The following is an 18213-nucleotide window of genomic DNA, read 5'->3' as shown; positions in this document are numbered from 1 at the left end:
ATACAAACAAAAAATAACAAAAGCAAAACACAACTCAATCTATATGTTCGAAAAGGAGTAGGAAGAAGTATACACTTATTTAATCCTACCCCTTTTCCACTACTCAAATTAGTGTACTATTTTAGAACATAAAAAAGAAAAAAAAAATATATATGCAAAAAAAAAACTATATATGTAAGACATGAAAGAAATAAAATAAAAATGTAAACACCCGTGAATATCAAGTCCCTTCCTCATCCCTGTACCTCGTGAACATCATTTCCTTATACATCAGTTTGAAGTCTCATGTTTGGACATTGCTTTAGCACCACATTTAGACTGTTCCAGTTTCATATCGAGATGCAGCGTCTTCTCATGGTACATTAAGCACTTTTAAATTGAGTTATCCCCTCAGATTATAACCCCCCTCCCTATCAAAGAACAGTTCTTGAATGGTTCTTGGAAGTACATTACTTTTTGCTTTATACATTAATTGTGCCGTTTTAAATTCCACAAGATCATTTAACTGTAATGTTTTTGACTTTAAAAATAATATGTTTGTGTGATCACGATAACATGCAATGTGAATTATCCTTATGGCCCTTTTTTGGAGTATTAAAAGTGGTTGTAGTGTAGACTTATAATTGTTTCCCCAGCACAGTAATTTAAATATGGTAAAACTAGTGAACAGTAGAGAATGTAGAGTGATTTTCTATCCAGAATGTGCTTTACTTTACTCATGACTGAAATGCTTCTTGACAGTTTAGATTGGACATGTTTTATGTGAGGTTTCCAACAGATTTTATGGTCTATTATTACACCTAGGAATTTATTTTCATAAACTTTCAATAATCACATAATTTATTTTAACTTGTACTTGAGTATTTAATCTACAGTTTCCAAATAACATAATTTTAGTTTTGCTCAAGTTCAATGATAATTTGTTTCTATCAAACCATTTTTAAAAAATGTCTTCATCTCAGATGTGATGACCTCTAAAAGCGGCTGGATATTCTCACCAGAAAAAAAATTAGATCAATCAAATATGATGAATTATTTACATTTGAATTGTCACTCATATATTTCCTAGGACTGTCAAAATTAACACATTCATTTTTTTATTATTTTGTAAACCTTTAAGATGCAGTAACTATTTTCAGACCACTACAGGGCCGGCCACAAGTTGCCATGATAAACAAACTCTGTTTACCCAAAATGAAAGCCTTGTCACGTATAAACTATAAAAATGCATTACTGTTACAATCTTGTTGTAACCAAGAGATTACCTGGGGAAAAAAAGGAATTATGTGCATGGATTATGACAAACTTTCTTGGGCATTTCCTGGTTGTAGCACCTGGCTGGTGTTATAGATAACGTTCAGCCACAAGGTGTCGCACTAGAACACCAGCATGTCATTTATCAGGTGTATTCCACGTGGAGAAATGGGAAGTCGAGAGGGGATACATGCCTGCTGCAACATTCATTTTGGACCCACAATAGTTTTTTTATGATAAATCCATTAACCAATATTTTTTGGGGGAAAAGCAATACATTTATTCTGCACCTTTCTAAAAGCTCTGTGGATGTAGCCTATATATGTTTAATGATTACTCTACATAAAGATTATCTATAGCACCTTTAAACAAGGTAAATACTTCACCTACAAACATGTTACTGTTCTGACAATATTGATAACAGTAATAAACAGTCGCTGAAAAGAACACTTTCTTTCAACCATGATCATGTGTGGAGTCAGACTCGGGTAACGGATGACTCTGCGATACGTCTGACTTGTCCTCGCCTTCTTCCTCCTTACAATCGGCCTTGGAGGGAGCTCTTCGGAAGCTTTTCGGAATCTTTTTGGAAAACCTTTTGGACAGCGTTAAATAGTGATATTTTGATGAAGATGTTGAGTAATCAGAACTGTGTTCAGTTTCAGAGGTACTTAGCTCCCCATCATGTTCAGGGTCAGACTCAGTTTCACATGAAGGTGTCATCTGTGGCCTCGGGTTCTGATCCCCGGTCTCAATGTCGCCGTCCTCCTCCTCTGGGCCAGAGAAAATGGGACAGTGCGCATAATTGATGTTCTTGGCCTTTAGGAACCCGTCTAAAGAGTCGAACACCTCTATATCAGTGGAGGGAGACGCCGCTGCGAGTTTTGAGGTGGAGTCTTGATCTATGGATTGTTCACGTTGCAGATCTTCATGTTCCAACCCTTGCTCTTTAAGTGAAGCTTCAGTCTTGACCGCACTTTCACACTGTGAAGAGTTAAAGAGTGAATGTTTAGAAGATTCAGTACGTTATAGGCTCATATCTCTGATACATATGTCCCATGCATACTGATGTGGATACACAGATACTGATGCCAGTACAGAGGGCGATACCAGGCTAAAATACTGCAGGTACTGAGGGTGATATCAGGCTATAATACTGCAGGTACTGAAGGTGATACCAGGCTAAAATACTGCAGGTACTGAGGGTGATACCAGGCTAAAATACTGCAGGTACTGAGGGTGATACCAGGCTAAAATACTGCAGGTACTGAGGGTGATACCAGGCTAAAATACTGCAGGTACTGAAGGTGATACCAGGCTAAAATACTGCAGGTACTGAGGGTGATACCAGGCTAAAATACTGCAGGTACTGAGGGTGATACCAGGCTAAAATACTGCAGGTACTGAGGGTGATACCAGGCTAGAATACTGCAGGTACCGAGGGTGATACCAGGCTAAAATACTGCAGGTACTGAGGGTGATACCAGGCTAAAATACTGCAGGTACTGAGGGTGATACCAGGCTAAAATACTGCAGGTACTGAGGGTGATACCAGGCTAAAATACTGCAGGTAGGGTATATTTGCAGTTGTGAAGTTAATCTAACTCACTTGGAGTGTGAATGTGATATATCATAGGAGACTACTCAACCTCTATATATACTAGAGAATAGTCAGATATAACTTCAGTTAGTAAATATAGAGAATATTCAGATTTAACCTCAGTTAGTAAATATAGAGAATAGTCAGATTTAACCTCAGTTAGTAAATATAGAGAATAGTCAGATATAACTTCAGTTAGTAATATAAAGAATAGTCATATTTAACTTGTTAGTAAATATAGAGAATAGCTACTGGTGTTTATATGATACTGTATGACTCCTACAAAGTAAATGTAAGGAGATAAAATGATTCACACATCCTTACATGAACATATTCTGTACACTATGTCACTCTATAGCTCCCGTCTCTGCTCAGTATCTGCTTCTGACACTATAATGTAAACGGCCTATGATATATAATCAGCGAAGGGAGATGTACCTTATGGATTAATATGGACATAATCGAAACACAGTAGATGCATCATGAGTGTAACTGAGGGGTACAATTCCCTGACTGTATTGTTAGATATGATATGTAATACCACTACCTCATGTACTTTAACTTCTGGCCACCCAGTACAAGATATAAGTATGATGAACACTTTCCCACCTGATGAAACGAACCAACACAAATTTACCAAATCGAATATTTAATACAGCAAAAGGTGTATACAACATTCACTTAATTACATTTATGATTTGAAATATTGAATATGCACTTTTATGGCAAATGAGTATTCGTAGGTAAATCAACATTGAATGTCCAATCTCTGGTTGCGCAGGGAGTAAGTATACAACCTGGAATATTTAGGAAACGATAGCGATGGTACTTAAATGATTATAGCTGGATACACTAAGGGGGGGGGGGGGGGGGGTCCCGCTGGTTGTAAGACAGTAGGAGGGGGGGGTTAGAGAAGCCGCTGGCGGTATCCCATCTGGCCGACGGTGTCTTGGGAGAATCCAAAGTCTTGGACACAGTGCCCACAGAACCTCGGGCCGCAGACGAATACAGCTGGACCCTCTGTGGAACGGTATCTGCCGGTCCACAACGGAGAGACGTGGTGCGACCTCACGTGTAGAGCGCCGCCTCACCTGGAGTCCTCTCCGGGGGGTAATTCCAACACTCGGCAGTGTTGGCCTTTATCCATGGAATAATCAAAGCACACAAAGCATAATCCAAAAGCCGTGGAAGGCTCGCCGTCGTCTGGGTAGAGTAATCCAATATACAGGTCCAGTCGCTCTTGGCCCGGAGCTCCTCGGATGCAATCACCACTAGGGGTCTGACCAGCCTGGTTAAGCGTCCAGATAACGTCAGGAACGATGGGGGTACTGATAACTGTAGAACTCTAACCGAACGATGCACCATACATAAATAGACTATTATTAGCTTAATAGAATACGTCCAACTCGACGGTATGGTGCCAAACTATGACCATTCAACTATTAATCTACACGATATCTCAATGCCTATTCTGGGCCAAGTAGGCCTTACTACACCGCACGTGCGTCGTGGGGAGGCTTTTGCGTCTGTCACTCTGTTGGAGGGTAAAGAACTGGACTAAAAGAAAGTTCTACTTTACGAGCGCCATATATATATGCGCTATGAACAAATAGTACCATACGTATTTCGCCCGGCATATTACTGCGCGGAACCGGGGGTTGCCTCGACATGTTAGGCGGCACGATTGAACTTGGACCTAGGGGTATGGCAACCTGGCGCCAGGTTCTCGTCCAATGGTAGAATGAAACTATTATGGGCTGTTTAGTAGAAACGGGGATATTCAATGCATATTGTACAAGGAATATACAGGGGATATCAAACGATATACAAATACAATTAAATATATATATATAAATAAATATACATATTCGGTTTAATCTGATCCTTCACAACAGCCGCCCCCTAATTAGTCCCACCTAATTAGCTAAGCAGAGACAGATTAACCGCACTGTCTTCCACTCAAGGTCCGCTGTAAGGGTCAGTCAACTCACAAAGTCATAGGGTCATGGTCATCATCGATAGTATCTGGGAGTCGGGGCAGTTCTATGAGCCTCGCCACGGGCCGTGTGTAGGTGCGCCCTTGGACGAGTACTTCAGCTGCTCGGACCTTGCCATCGGCACCGGTGATCACTTTGCTTACGCGGCCAGCCGGCCACATAGCTCTGGGGAGTGACTGGTCAACTATCATGACGACTGTTCCTTCTGTCAAGTTGTCTCTCTCTTTTACCCACTTCTGGCGGGTCTGTAGAGACGGTAGGTAGTGAAGTAGGAAGCTGCTCCAAAACTTGTCAGCTAGTACTTGGCTGTACCTCCACATTCTTCGGCCGTTCGCTTCTTCGGGCCTGTACATTGTCTGGGGTAGCGCGGGGTCCAGCCGCCCCATTAGGAGTGTGTTGGGGGTGACTGGGTCGACATCTGCTACATCACTGGAGACGTAACCGAGGGGCTTTGAGTTCAATACTCCCTCGATCTCCGTGAGGACTGTCATTAGGACTTCCTCTGCCACAGTCTGGGCTCCGAGTACGGCATACAGGGCTGTCTTTATAGAACGTACTTCTCGTTCCCAGGTTCCACCGAAGTGGGGTGCGTTCGGGGGATTAAACTGGAAGTCAATCTGGGCTGGAGCGAGGTGGGTCTTAAGTTCTGGGCCCATAGCTTGGAAGCTCTCTCTCAGCTCTCTTTCTCCGCCTTTGAAGTTGGTCCCGTGATCGGACAACAATGTAGACGGTTGTCCTTTCCGTGATATGAATCTCCGGAAGGCCATAAGGAATGAGTCTGTGCTCATGGTCGGAAGGAGCTCGATATGTATCGCTCTGGTGGTCATGCATTTGAATACAATACCCCACCGCTTCTCGGTGCCTCTTCCTCTCTTTATATACAACGGGCCAAAACAGTCCATGCCTGTGGAGTGGAATGGCTTGTCGCCGATTCGGAGGCGACAGGGGGGTAGGTCAGCCATCCGTGGTATGCTGGGCTGCGCGCGCCACTTACGGCAGTCTAGACAGGTTCGCTGGAAGCGCCGTACTGCTTCTCTCCCTTGCAATATCCAATAACGACGTCTGATCTCCGCGAAGACTCTCTCTGCTCCTGCGTGGTGTACATCCTCGTCGTATTTCTTTATGATCAGCTCTGTGACCTTGTGTCGGCTGTTCAAGACGATCGGGTGCTTAATGTCATCTGGTAGATCGGGGGCTCTCCGCAGGCGACCACCCACTCTGATGAGATTATGTGCGTCACTCTCTGGTGCCAGGTGAATCAGTCTGCTGTCTGATGGGACGGGGTTTCCTCCCTGTAGACAGTCTAGCTCATCGGGGAACGAGTCTCTCTGGGCTCGTTGTAGTAGAAGAAGTTCTGCTTCTTCGTAGTCAGCTGCTGACATGTCAGTGGTGGACTGAATCTCTGGGTGGTGCCGCAGGAATGTTCTTTGTTGCGCACTCTCTAGGGTAATGCAGTCATCTATGTTCGGGTCTGTGGAGGCGACAGTGCTCAGTCCACAGAACATAGGCTTCTTGTTCTCAGCCTCCTCGTTACTTGCTTCCCTCGGGGTGGGCGTAGGCCAATCTCCTTCCGGGAGCTGGAGGAATGCTGGTCCGTCACTGTAGATGTTGCGACGGGTTAGGTCATCCAGAGACATTCCCCGGGTGATGACGTCAGCTGGGTTGTGTTTGGTATCCACATACCTCCAGCTTGCTTCTTCTGTTAATTCTTGAATCTCTGTGACTCTGACTCCCACGAAGACTTTGTATCTGCATGAATCAGACTTAATCCATGTGAGTACTGTCGTGTAATCTGACCACAAGATTGTTCTATGCACCGGAATGGTGAGTTCACGTTGGATTAACGTGGCTAGATGCGCTCCTGCGAGGGCTGCGCAGAGCTCTAGATGTGGGATAAATTGTTGCTTACGTGGGGCTATTCTTGAGCGGGCCAGTATGAAAGCAGTGTGTATCTCTCCTCCCATCTCTTGGGCACGCAAATAGGCAACCGATCCGTAGGCTACTTCGGAGGCGTCGCTGAAGACGTGTAGCTCAATCTCGCATGTCTCTGGCCTCACTGTGGATGGGAAGTAGCTGCGGCGTATATTGACACCTGGGAGTGAGCGGAGTTCCGTCTCCCACTCTCTCCATGTTGAGGCAAGGTGTGCGGGTATTGGGTCGTCCCAGCCCTGGTCCTTGTCCCATAGTGCTCGTACAATCATCTTTGCCCTGGTGGTGTAAGGTAGAATACATCCCAACGGGTCATATTGTCTGGCGAGTGTTCTGTACACACTCCGTCTGGTGGTCGGTATCGCCGCCGACCTTCCTTGCTCTGGAGCCAAGGGTTTGTGTCTATAGTGGAGCGAGTCTGTTTTGAAGCGCCAGACTAATCCTAGTGTCATTTCTTGGGCTTCTCCTGGGATTGTCGCCATCCAGGTCTCGCTGCTGGCAGCCTTGTCTGCGGAGGAGAGGCTGCGCAATACGTGCGGGTCACTGCTGGCCCACTGCCTGAGATCAAAGCCTCCTTTGATTAGGGAGGCGCGTAACTTGATTAGGAGAGCCTCGGCTTCTTCTTGAGTCGAGACGCTTTGTAGACAGTTGTCCACGTAGAAACTGTTCTTCACACTGTGTTGGACCTCTTCATCTGCTGCTGGGTCCTCTTGGTCTCTCTGTGGGCTGGTACCGGCAGGGCACCATAGCCAGCTGGTCCAGGTGCTATTCCTCGGGGCTGGTCGTGCGTCGTGCTCACCCGTGAATAGAGTCGGTGGTCTGTAGCGCAGCGGGGGTATAGCCTGGGCTGTCCTGGACCTCCTGGTCCGGTGGAGTACTGTGCTGTCGTCGGGCTTGGTTCTCCTCCTCTCCCTCTTCTTCCTCTATCAGATCTTCCAGATCCTGTAGTGGTTTATCTTGCTTCTCCGCAGTGTATGCCGCTCCTTCCTTGTAGCTGGGTCTCGCTTGGACCGGTCTGGGAAGGGGGTCTGCGGGGGGTATAGGCTTTGTCTGTTGGTCAAGTTCAGGGTCGCTTGCTCGTTTAGGAGGCGCTGCTCTTGACTGTTGTCTCGACGAGTTCCTTGAACCCCTGGTGGAGGGAGAGGGTGTTGCCCTGGGGATCATCAGCCGCTTCCTTAGCTGCGCCATTAACTTGTCGCGCTCGGCTTGTAGTGTGTCGCGCTCGGCTTGGCGCTGGATGGGATCGATGTTGCGCTCTGCTTCTCTTTGGGCATAGTCAGCGGCGCGCTGGGCTTCGGCTGCGGCGCGCTCTGCTTCTCTTCGGGCATAGTCAGCGACGCGCTGGGCTCCGGCGGCGGCGCGCTCTGCTTCTCTTCGGGCATAGTCAGCGACGCGCTGGGCTTCTCTTTGGGCACCGTCAGCGACGCGCTGGGCTTCTCTTTGGGCACGTCAGCGGCGCGCTGGGCTGCGGCGGCGGCGCGCTCTGCTGCGGCGGCGGCGCGCTCTGCTGCGGCGGCGGCGCGCTCTGCTGCGGCCCGGTCTCTTATCATATTAATTTCCGTCTGAAGGCGTCTCATCTCCCGGCGTCTCATCTCCCGGCGTATGCGCTCTTCTTCGCTCCGTCGCTGCGCTTGGAGGCGTTCTCTTTTAATAGTAAAATGTTCGTGCTCGCTGAGCGCCTGTGCTTGAAGACGGTCGCGTTCACCCTGAAGTCGATCGCGTTCGGTAGAGGCTGCCAGGCGGACGAGGAACGCCTGTTGTAGCATCCTCGCCGCTTCTCTGGGGGAAGGCGGTTGTGGAGGTGAGCCGCTCCTGCGTGAGCCGCTCCTGGGGGTACTCGTTGGGGAGTCCTGGAGCTCTAGTTCCTCGGCGCTCTCCTCCTCTTCTTCCGTGCAGAGTTCTCTCTCTGTAGGGTTGTCTTCCTCCCGGGGCTGTTCGGGGACTACTTCTTGAGTAGTGGCGGGGGGTAAAGGCATGTCAATTCCCTCCTGGTCCCCACCGTGAGCTTGGTCAGTTGCATTAGGACCTACTAGGGGCTCTGTGGTCGGGGAAACCTGGTCGTTAAGGTCAGACATAATTTTACTTTCTACTTTTACCACGTTTACCGTTTGTCGAAGGCTAGGTAGTTGACTGACAGTGTAAGCCTCTAAGTACTGAGGTGTCTGTCGTCTGCGCCGCGGGCGTTCTAGGTTAGGAGGATCGTTTCGTGGAGTGTTCATCATAGGCCATTTCGATATTAATAACACTATATTAATATTACACTAGTTACCCTCCGGCTCGAAGGACCAATTGTAACTGAGGGGTACAATTCCCTGACTGTATTGTTAGATATGATATGTAATACCACTACCTCATGTACTTTAACTTCTGGCCACCCAGTACAAGATATAAGTATGATGAACACTTTCCCACCTGATGAAACGAACCAACACAAATTTACCAAATCGAATATTTAATACAGCAAAAGGTGTATACAACATTCACTTAATTACATTTATGATTTGAAATATTGAATATGCACTTTTATGGCAAATGAGTATTCGTAGGTAAATCAACATTGAATGTCCAATCTCTGGTTGCGCAGGGAGTAAGTATACAACCTGGAATATTTAGGAAACGATAGCGATGGTACTTAAATGATTATAGCTGGATACACTAAGGGGGGGGGGGGGGGGGGGTCCCGCTGGTTGTAAGACAGTAGGAGGGGGGGGTTAGAGAAGCCGCTGGCGGTATCCCATCTGGCCGACGGTGTCTTGGGAGAATCCAAAGTCTTGGACACAGTGCCCACAGAACCTCGGGCCGCAGACGAATACAGCTGGACCCTCTGTGGAACGGTATCTGCCGGTCCACAACGGAGAGACGTGGTGCGACCTCACGTGTAGAGCGCCGCCTCACCTGGAGTCCTCTCCGGGGGGTAATTCCAACACTCGGCAGTGTTGGCCTTTATCCATGGAATAATCAAAGCACACAAAGCATAATCCAAAAGCCGTGGAAGGCTCGCCGTCGTCTGGGTAGAGTAATCCAATATACAGGTCCAGTCGCTCTTGGCCCGGAGCTCCTCGGATGCAATCACCACTAGGGGTCTGACCAGCCTGGTTAAGCGTCCAGATAACGTCAGGAACGATGGGGGTACTGATAACTGTAGAACTCTAACCGAACGATGCACCATACATAAATAGACTATTATTAGCTTAATAGAATACGTCCAACTCGACGGTATGGTGCCAAACTATGACCATTCAACTATTAATCTACACGATATCTCAATGCCTATTCTGGGCCAAGTAGGCCTTACTACACCGCACGTGCGTCGTGGGGAGGCTTTTGCGTCTGTCACTCTGTTGGAGGGTAAAGAACTGGACTAAAAGAAAGTTCTACTTTACGAGCGCCATATATATATGCGCTATGAACAAATAGTACCATACGTATTTCGCCCGGCATATTACTGCGCGGAACCGGGGGTTGCCTCGACATGTTAGGCGGCACGATTGAACTTGGACCTAGGGGTATGGCAACCTGGCGCCAGGTTCTCGTCCAATGGTAGAATGAAACTATTATGGGCTGTTTAGTAGAAACGGGGATATTCAATGCATATTGTACAAGGAATATACAGGGGATATCAAACGATATACAAATACAATTAAATATATATATATAAATAAATATACATATTCGGTTTAATCTGATCCTTCACAACAGCCGCCCCCTAATTAGTCCCACCTAATTAGCTAAGCAGAGACAGATTAACCGCACTGTCTTCCACTCAAGGTCCGCTGTAAGGGTCAGTCAACTCACAAAGTCATAGGGTCATGGTCATCATCGATAGTATCTGGGAGTCGGGGCAGTTCTATGAGCCTCGCCACGGGCCGTGTGTAGGTGCGCCCTTGGACGAGTACTTCAGCTGCTCGGACCTTGCCATCGGCACCGGTGATCACTTTGCTTACGCGGCCAGCCGGCCACATAGCTCTGGGGAGTGACTGGTCAACTATCATGACGACTGTTCCTTCTGTCAAGTTGTCTCTCTCTTTTACCCACTTCTGGCGGGTCTGTAGAGACGGTAGGTAGTGAAGTAGGAAGCTGCTCCAAAACTTGTCAGCTAGTACTTGGCTGTACCTCCACATTCTTCGGCCGTTCGCTTCTTCGGGCCTGTACATTGTCTGGGGTAGCGCGGGGTCCAGCCGCCCCATTAGGAGTGTGTTGGGGGTGACTGGGTCGACATCTGCTACATCACTGGAGACGTAACCGAGGGGCTTTGAGTTCAATACTCCCTCGATCTCCGTGAGGACTGTCATTAGGACTTCCTCTGCCACAGTCTGGGCTCCGAGTACGGCATACAGGGCTGTCTTTATAGAACGTACTTCTCGTTCCCAGGTTCCACCGAAGTGGGGTGCGTTCGGGGGATTAAACTGGAAGTCAATCTGGGCTGGAGCGAGGTGGGTCTTAAGTTCTGGGCCCATAGCTTGGAAGCTCTCTCTCAGCTCTCTTTCTCCGCCTTTGAAGTTGGTCCCGTGATCGGACAACAATGTAGACGGTTGTCCTTTCCGTGATATGAATCTCCGGAAGGCCATAAGGAATGAGTCTGTGCTCATGGTCGGAAGGAGCTCGATATGTATCGCTCTGGTGGTCATGCATTTGAATACAATACCCCACCGCTTCTCGGTGCCTCTTCCTCTCTTTATATACAACGGGCCAAAACAGTCCATGCCTGTGGAGTGGAATGGCTTGTCGCCGATTCGGAGGCGACAGGGGGGTAGGTCAGCCATCCGTGGTATGCTGGGCTGCGCGCGCCACTTACGGCAGTCTAGACAGGTTCGCTGGAAGCGCCGTACTGCTTCTCTCCCTTGCAATATCCAATAACGACGTCTGATCTCCGCGAAGACTCTCTCTGCTCCTGCGTGGTGTACATCCTCGTCGTATTTCTTTATGATCAGCTCTGTGACCTTGTGTCGGCTGTTCAAGACGATCGGGTGCTTAATGTCATCTGGTAGATCGGGGGCTCTCCGCAGGCGACCACCCACTCTGATGAGATTATGTGCGTCACTCTCTGGTGCCAGGTGAATCAGTCTGCTGTCTGATGGGACGGGGTTTCCTCCCTGTAGACAGTCTAGCTCATCGGGGAACGAGTCTCTCTGGGCTCGTTGTAGTAGAAGAAGTTCTGCTTCTTCGTAGTCAGCTGCTGACATGTCAGTGGTGGACTGAATCTCTGGGTGGTGCCGCAGGAATGTTCTTTGTTGCGCACTCTCTAGGGTAATGCAGTCATCTATGTTCGGGTCTGTGGAGGCGACAGTGCTCAGTCCACAGAACATAGGCTTCTTGTTCTCAGCCTCCTCGTTACTTGCTTCCCTCGGGGTGGGCGTAGGCCAATCTCCTTCCGGGAGCTGGAGGAATGCTGGTCCGTCACTGTAGATGTTGCGACGGGTTAGGTCATCCAGAGACATTCCCCGGGTGATGACGTCAGCTGGGTTGTGTTTGGTATCCACATACCTCCAGCTTGCTTCTTCTGTTAATTCTTGAATCTCTGTGACTCTGACTCCCACGAAGACTTTGTATCTGCATGAATCAGACTTAATCCATGTGAGTACTGTCGTGTAATCTGACCACAAGATTGTTCTATGCACCGGAATGGTGAGTTCACGTTGGATTAACGTGGCTAGATGCGCTCCTGCGAGGGCTGCGCAGAGCTCTAGATGTGGGATAAATTGTTGCTTACGTGGGGCTATTCTTGAGCGGGCCAGTATGAAAGCAGTGTGTATCTCTCCTCCCATCTCTTGGGCACGCAAATAGGCAACCGATCCGTAGGCTACTTCGGAGGCGTCGCTGAAGACGTGTAGCTCAATCTCGCATGTCTCTGGCCTCACTGTGGATGGGAAGTAGCTGCGGCGTATATTGACACCTGGGAGTGAGCGGAGTTCCGTCTCCCACTCTCTCCATGTTGAGGCAAGGTGTGCGGGTATTGGGTCGTCCCAGCCCTGGTCCTTGTCCCATAGTGCTCGTACAATCATCTTTGCCCTGGTGGTGTAAGGTAGAATACATCCCAACGGGTCATATTGTCTGGCGAGTGTTCTGTACACACTCCGTCTGGTGGTCGGTATCGCCGCCGACCTTCCTTGCTCTGGAGCCAAGGGTTTGTGTCTATAGTGGAGCGAGTCTGTTTTGAAGCGCCAGACTAATCCTAGTGTCATTTCTTGGGCTTCTCCTGGGATTGTCGCCATCCAGGTCTCGCTGCTGGCAGCCTTGTCTGCGGAGGAGAGGCTGCGCAATACGTGCGGGTCACTGCTGGCCCACTGCCTGAGATCAAAGCCTCCTTTGATTAGGGAGGCGCGTAACTTGATTAGGAGAGCCTCGGCTTCTTCTTGAGTCGAGACGCTTTGTAGACAGTTGTCCACGTAGAAACTGTTCTTCACACTGTGTTGGACCTCTTCATCTGCTGCTGGGTCCTCTTGGTCTCTCTGTGGGCTGGTACCGGCAGGGCACCATAGCCAGCTGGTCCAGGTGCTATTCCTCGGGGCTGGTCGTGCGTCGTGCTCACCCGTGAATAGAGTCGGTGGTCTGTAGCGCAGCGGGGGTATAGCCTGGGCTGTCCTGGACCTCCTGGTCCGGTGGAGTACTGTGCTGTCGTCGGGCTTGGTTCTCCTCCTCTCCCTCTTCTTCCTCTATCAGATCTTCCAGATCCTGTAGTGGTTTATCTTGCTTCTCCGCAGTGTATGCCGCTCCTTCCTTGTAGCTGGGTCTCGCTTGGACCGGTCTGGGAAGGGGGTCTGCGGGGGGTATAGGCTTTGTCTGTTGGTCAAGTTCAGGGTCGCTTGCTCGTTTAGGAGGCGCTGCTCTTGACTGTTGTCTCGACGAGTTCCTTGAACCCCTGGTGGAGGGAGAGGGTGTTGCCCTGGGGATCATCAGCCGCTTCCTTAGCTGCGCCATTAACTTGTCGCGCTCGGCTTGTAGTGTGTCGCGCTCGGCTTGGCGCTGGATGGGATCGATGTTGCGCTCTGCTTCTCTTTGGGCATAGTCAGCGGCGCGCTGGGCTTCGGCTGCGGCGCGCTCTGCTTCTCTTCGGGCATAGTCAGCGACGCGCTGGGCTCCGGCGGCGGCGCGCTCTGCTTCTCTTCGGGCATAGTCAGCGACGCGCTGGGCTTCTCTTTGGGCACCGTCAGCGACGCGCTGGGCTTCTCTTTGGGCACGTCAGCGGCGCGCTGGGCTGCGGCGGCGGCGCGCTCTGCTGCGGCGGCGGCGCGCTCTGCTGCGGCGGCGGCGCGCTCTGCTGCGGCCCGGTCTCTTATCATATTAATTTCCGTCTGAAGGCGTCTCATCTCCCGGCGTCTCATCTCCCGGCGTATGCGCTCTTCTTCGCTCCGTCGCTGCGCTTGGAGGCGTTCTCTTTTAATAGTAAAATGTTCGTGCTCGCTGAGCGCCTGTGCTTGAAGACGGTCGCGTTCACCCTGAAGTCGATCGCGTTCGGTAGAGGCTGCCAGGCGGACGAGGAACGCCTGTTGTAGCATCCTCGCCGCTTCTCTGGGGGAAGGCGGTTGTGGAGGTGAGCCGCTCCTGCGTGAGCCGCTCCTGGGGGTACTCGTTGGGGAGTCCTGGAGCTCTAGTTCCTCGGCGCTCTCCTCCTCTTCTTCCGTGCAGAGTTCTCTCTCTGTAGGGTTGTCTTCCTCCCGGGGCTGTTCGGGGACTACTTCTTGAGTAGTGGCGGGGGGTAAAGGCATGTCAATTCCCTCCTGGTCCCCACCGTGAGCTTGGTCAGTTGCATTAGGACCTACTAGGGGCTCTGTGGTCGGGGAAACCTGGTCGTTAAGGTCAGACATAATTTTACTTTCTACTTTTACCACGTTTACCGTTTGTCGAAGGCTAGGTAGTTGACTGACAGTGTAAGCCTCTAAGTACTGAGGTGTCTGTCGTCTGCGCCGCGGGCGTTCTAGGTTAGGAGGATCGTTTCGTGGAGTGTTCATCATAGGCCATTTCGATATTAATAACACTATATTAATATTACACTAGTTACCCTCCGGCTCGAAGGACCAATTGTAACTGAGGGGTACAATTCCCTGACTGTATTGTTAGATATGATATGTAATACCACTACCTCATGTACTTTAACTTCTGGCCACCCAGTACAAGATATAAGTATGATGAACACTTTCCCACCTGATGAAACGAACCAACACAAATGTACCAAATCGAATATTTAATACAGCAAAAGGTGTATACAACATTCACTTAATTACATTTATGATTTGAAATATTGAATATGCACTTTTATGGCAAATGAGTATTCGTAGGTAAATCAACATTGAATGTCCAATCTCTGGTTGCGCAGGGAGTAAGTATACAACCTGGAATATTTAGGAAACGATAGCGATGGTACTTAAATGATTATAGCTGGATACACTAAGGGGGGGGGGGGGGGTCCCGCTGGTTGTAAGACAGTAGGAGGGGGGGGTTAGAGAAGCCGCTGGCGGTATCCCATCTGGCCGACGGTGTCTTGGGAGAATCCAAAGTCTTGGACACAGTGCCCACAGAACCTCGGGCCGCAGACGAATACAGCTGGACCCTCTGTGGAACGGTATCTGCCGGTCCACAACGGAGAGACGTGGTGCGACCTCACGTGTAGAGCGCCGCCTCACCTGGAGTCCTCTCCGGGGGGTAATTCCAACACTCGGCAGTGTTGGCCTTTATCCATGGAATAATCAAAGCACACAAAGCATAATCCAAGAGCCGTGGAAGGCTCGCCGTCGTCTGGGTAGAGTAATCCAATATACAGGTCCAGTCGCTCTTGGCCCGGAGCTCCTCGGATGCAATCACCACTAGGGGTCTGACCAGCCTGGTTAAGCGTCCAGATAACGTCAGGAACGATGGGGGTACTGATAACTGTAGAACTCTAACCGAACGATGCACCATACATAGACTATTATTAGCTTAATAGAATACGTCCAACTCGACGGTATGGTGCCAAACTATGACCATTCAACTATTAATCTACACGATATCTCAATGCCTATTCTGGGCCAAGTAGGCCTTACTACACCGCACGTGCGTCGTGGGGAGGCTTTTGCGTCTGTCACTCTGTTGGAGGGTAAAGAACTGGACTAAAAGAAAGTTCTACTTTACGAGCGCCATATATATATGCGCTATGAACAAATAGTACCATACGTATTTCGCCCGGCATATTACTGCGCGGAACCGGGGGTTGCCTCGACATGTTAGGCGGCACGATTGAACTTGGACCTAGGGGTATGGCAACCTGGCGCCAGGTTCTCGTCCAATGGTAGAATGAAACTATTATGGGCTGTTTAGTAGAAACGGGGATATTCAATGCATATTGTACAAGGAATATACAGGGGATATCAAACGATATACAAATACAATTAAATATATATAAATAAATATACATATTCGGTTTAATCTGATCCTTCACAACAATGAGAACATACACATCAGAATTTACATGTTAAATATGTATCAAGTAATATGACTTTGTCTGTGAGAGATATAAAACATGTACACTGTGTTACTGTCTCTTATATCCTCTGCTCTTTATCCTCTCCTCTTCGCCACCCTTCTTCCCCACTCTTTTACTAACGAAAGAGCATTTTTATTTCACAAACTGTATTGATCCATATTATAATAGACAACCTTATTGAACTTAGGAATTGTCTCATTCGGATATTAATTTCAATTAGTATTCCGATTTCTATTCTTAATACCTCGGACCACGGATCTTGATTTAGATCAAAAAACATAATTACAGTGATATAATCACCTGCATAAACAGTGGCTCAGGAGGTAGAGCAGTCGTCTGGTAATCAGAAGCTTCCTGGTTAGATTCCAGCTCGTCCCGGGCAGTGTGTCGAAGTGCCCTTGAGCAGGTTGGCACCTTGCATGGCCGTCTGTGGTGTTGTTTAAGTTCTGCCTTTCTCTTGAAGCTCTTCCCACACTGGCCACAGCAGTAAGGTCTCTCTCCTGTGTGTATCATGTGGTGTATTTTAAGCTCTGCCTTTCCCTTGAAGCTCATGTCACACTGGTCACAGCAGTAAGGTCTCTCTCCTGTGTGTACCATGTGGTGACTTTTAAGCTGCGACTTTCTCTTGAAGCTCTCCCCACACTGGTCACAGCAGTAAGGTTTCTCTCCTGTGTGTATCATGTGGTGTATTTTAAGCCCTGCCTTTCTCTTGAAGCTCATGTCACACTGGTCACAGCAGTAAGGTCTCTCTCCTGTGTGTACTATGTGGTGACGTTTATGCTCAAACTCTGTCTTGAAGCTCTTATCACACTGGCCACAGCAGTAAGGTTTCTCTTCTGTGTGTACCATGTGGTGTTGTTTAAGCTCTGCCTTTCTCTTGAAGCTCATGTCACACTGGTCACAGCAGTAAGGTCTCTCTCCTGTGTGTACTATGTGGTGACTTTTATGCTCAAACTCTGTCTTGAAGCTCTTATCACACTGGTCACAGCTGTAAGGTCTCTCGCCTGTGTGTACCATGTGGTGTTGTTTAAGATGCGTCTTTCTCTTAAAGCTCATGTCACACTGGTCACAGAAGTAAGGTCTCTCTCCTGTGTGTACCATGTGGTGTTGTTTAAGATGTGCCTTTCTCTTGAAGCTCTCCCCACACTGGTCACAGCAATAAGGTTTCTCTCCTGTGTGTACCATGTGGTGACGTTTAAGATGTGTCTTTGTCTTGAAGCTCATGTCACACTGGTCACAGCAGTAAGGTGTCTCTCCTGTGTGTATCATGTGGTGTATTTTAAGATCCGACGTTGTCTTAAAGCTCTTCCCACACTGGGCACAGCAGTAAGGTTTCTCTCCTGTGTGTACCATGTGGTGTTGTTTAAGATATGTCTTTGTCTTGAAGGTCTTCCCACACTGGTCACAACAGTAAGGTCTCTCTCCTGTGTGTACCATGTGGTGACCTTTAAGCTTTGCCTTTGTCTTGAAGCTCATGTCACACTGGTCACAGCAGTAAGGGTTCTCTCCTGTGTGTATCATGTGGTGTATTTTAAGCTCAAACTTTGTCTTGAAGCTCATACCACACTGGTCACAGCAGTAAGGTTTCTCTCCTGTGTGTATCATGTGGTGTATTTTAAGATGAAACGTTGTCTTAAAGCTCTTCCCACACTGGTCACAGCAGTAAGGTTTCTCTCCTGTGTGTATCATGTGGTGCATTTTAAGATGAAACGTTGTCTTAAAGCTTTTCCCACACTGGTCACAGCAGTAAGGTTTCTCTCCTGTGTGTACCATGTGGTGCATTTTAAGCTCTGCCTTTCTCTTGAAGCTCATGTCACACTGGTCACAGCAGTAAGGTTTCTCTCCTGTGTGTACCATGTGGTGACGTTTAAGCTGCAACTTTGTCTTGAAGCTCATACCACACTGGTCACAGCAGTAAGGTTTCTCTCCTGTGTGTATCATGTGGTGTATTTTAAGATGAAACGTTGTCTTAAAGC

General features: G+C 48.6%; 1 protein-coding gene across 1 annotated transcript; it reads right to left on the bottom strand.

Moving 5' to 3' along the window:
• Positions 1 to 237: 237 nt before the first annotated feature.
• On the bottom strand, positions 238 to 17209 carry LOC311234899 (uncharacterized protein). The gene is made up of 2 exons (XM_084322176.1): positions 16538 to 17209; positions 238 to 2238 (listed from the first exon to the last, which is right to left on the bottom strand). The coding sequence occupies exons 1-2, from the start codon at positions 17123 to 17125 to the stop codon at positions 1711 to 1713; spliced, it is 1116 nt and encodes a 371-aa protein (XP_084178302.1). The 5' UTR covers positions 17126 to 17209; the 3' UTR covers positions 238 to 1710.
• Between the last annotated feature and the right edge of the window lie 1004 nt (positions 17210 to 18213).

The sequence above is a fragment of the Notolepis coatsorum genome (assembly GCF_963971535.1).
Source record: "Notolepis coatsorum genome assembly, chromosome: 9".
In the NCBI taxonomy this organism is placed as follows: domain Eukaryota; kingdom Metazoa; phylum Chordata; class Actinopteri; order Aulopiformes; family Paralepididae; genus Notolepis; species Notolepis coatsorum.
The sequence above is the reverse complement of the archived record's forward strand: the minus strand, read 5'-3'. Positions and strand labels throughout refer to the sequence as shown.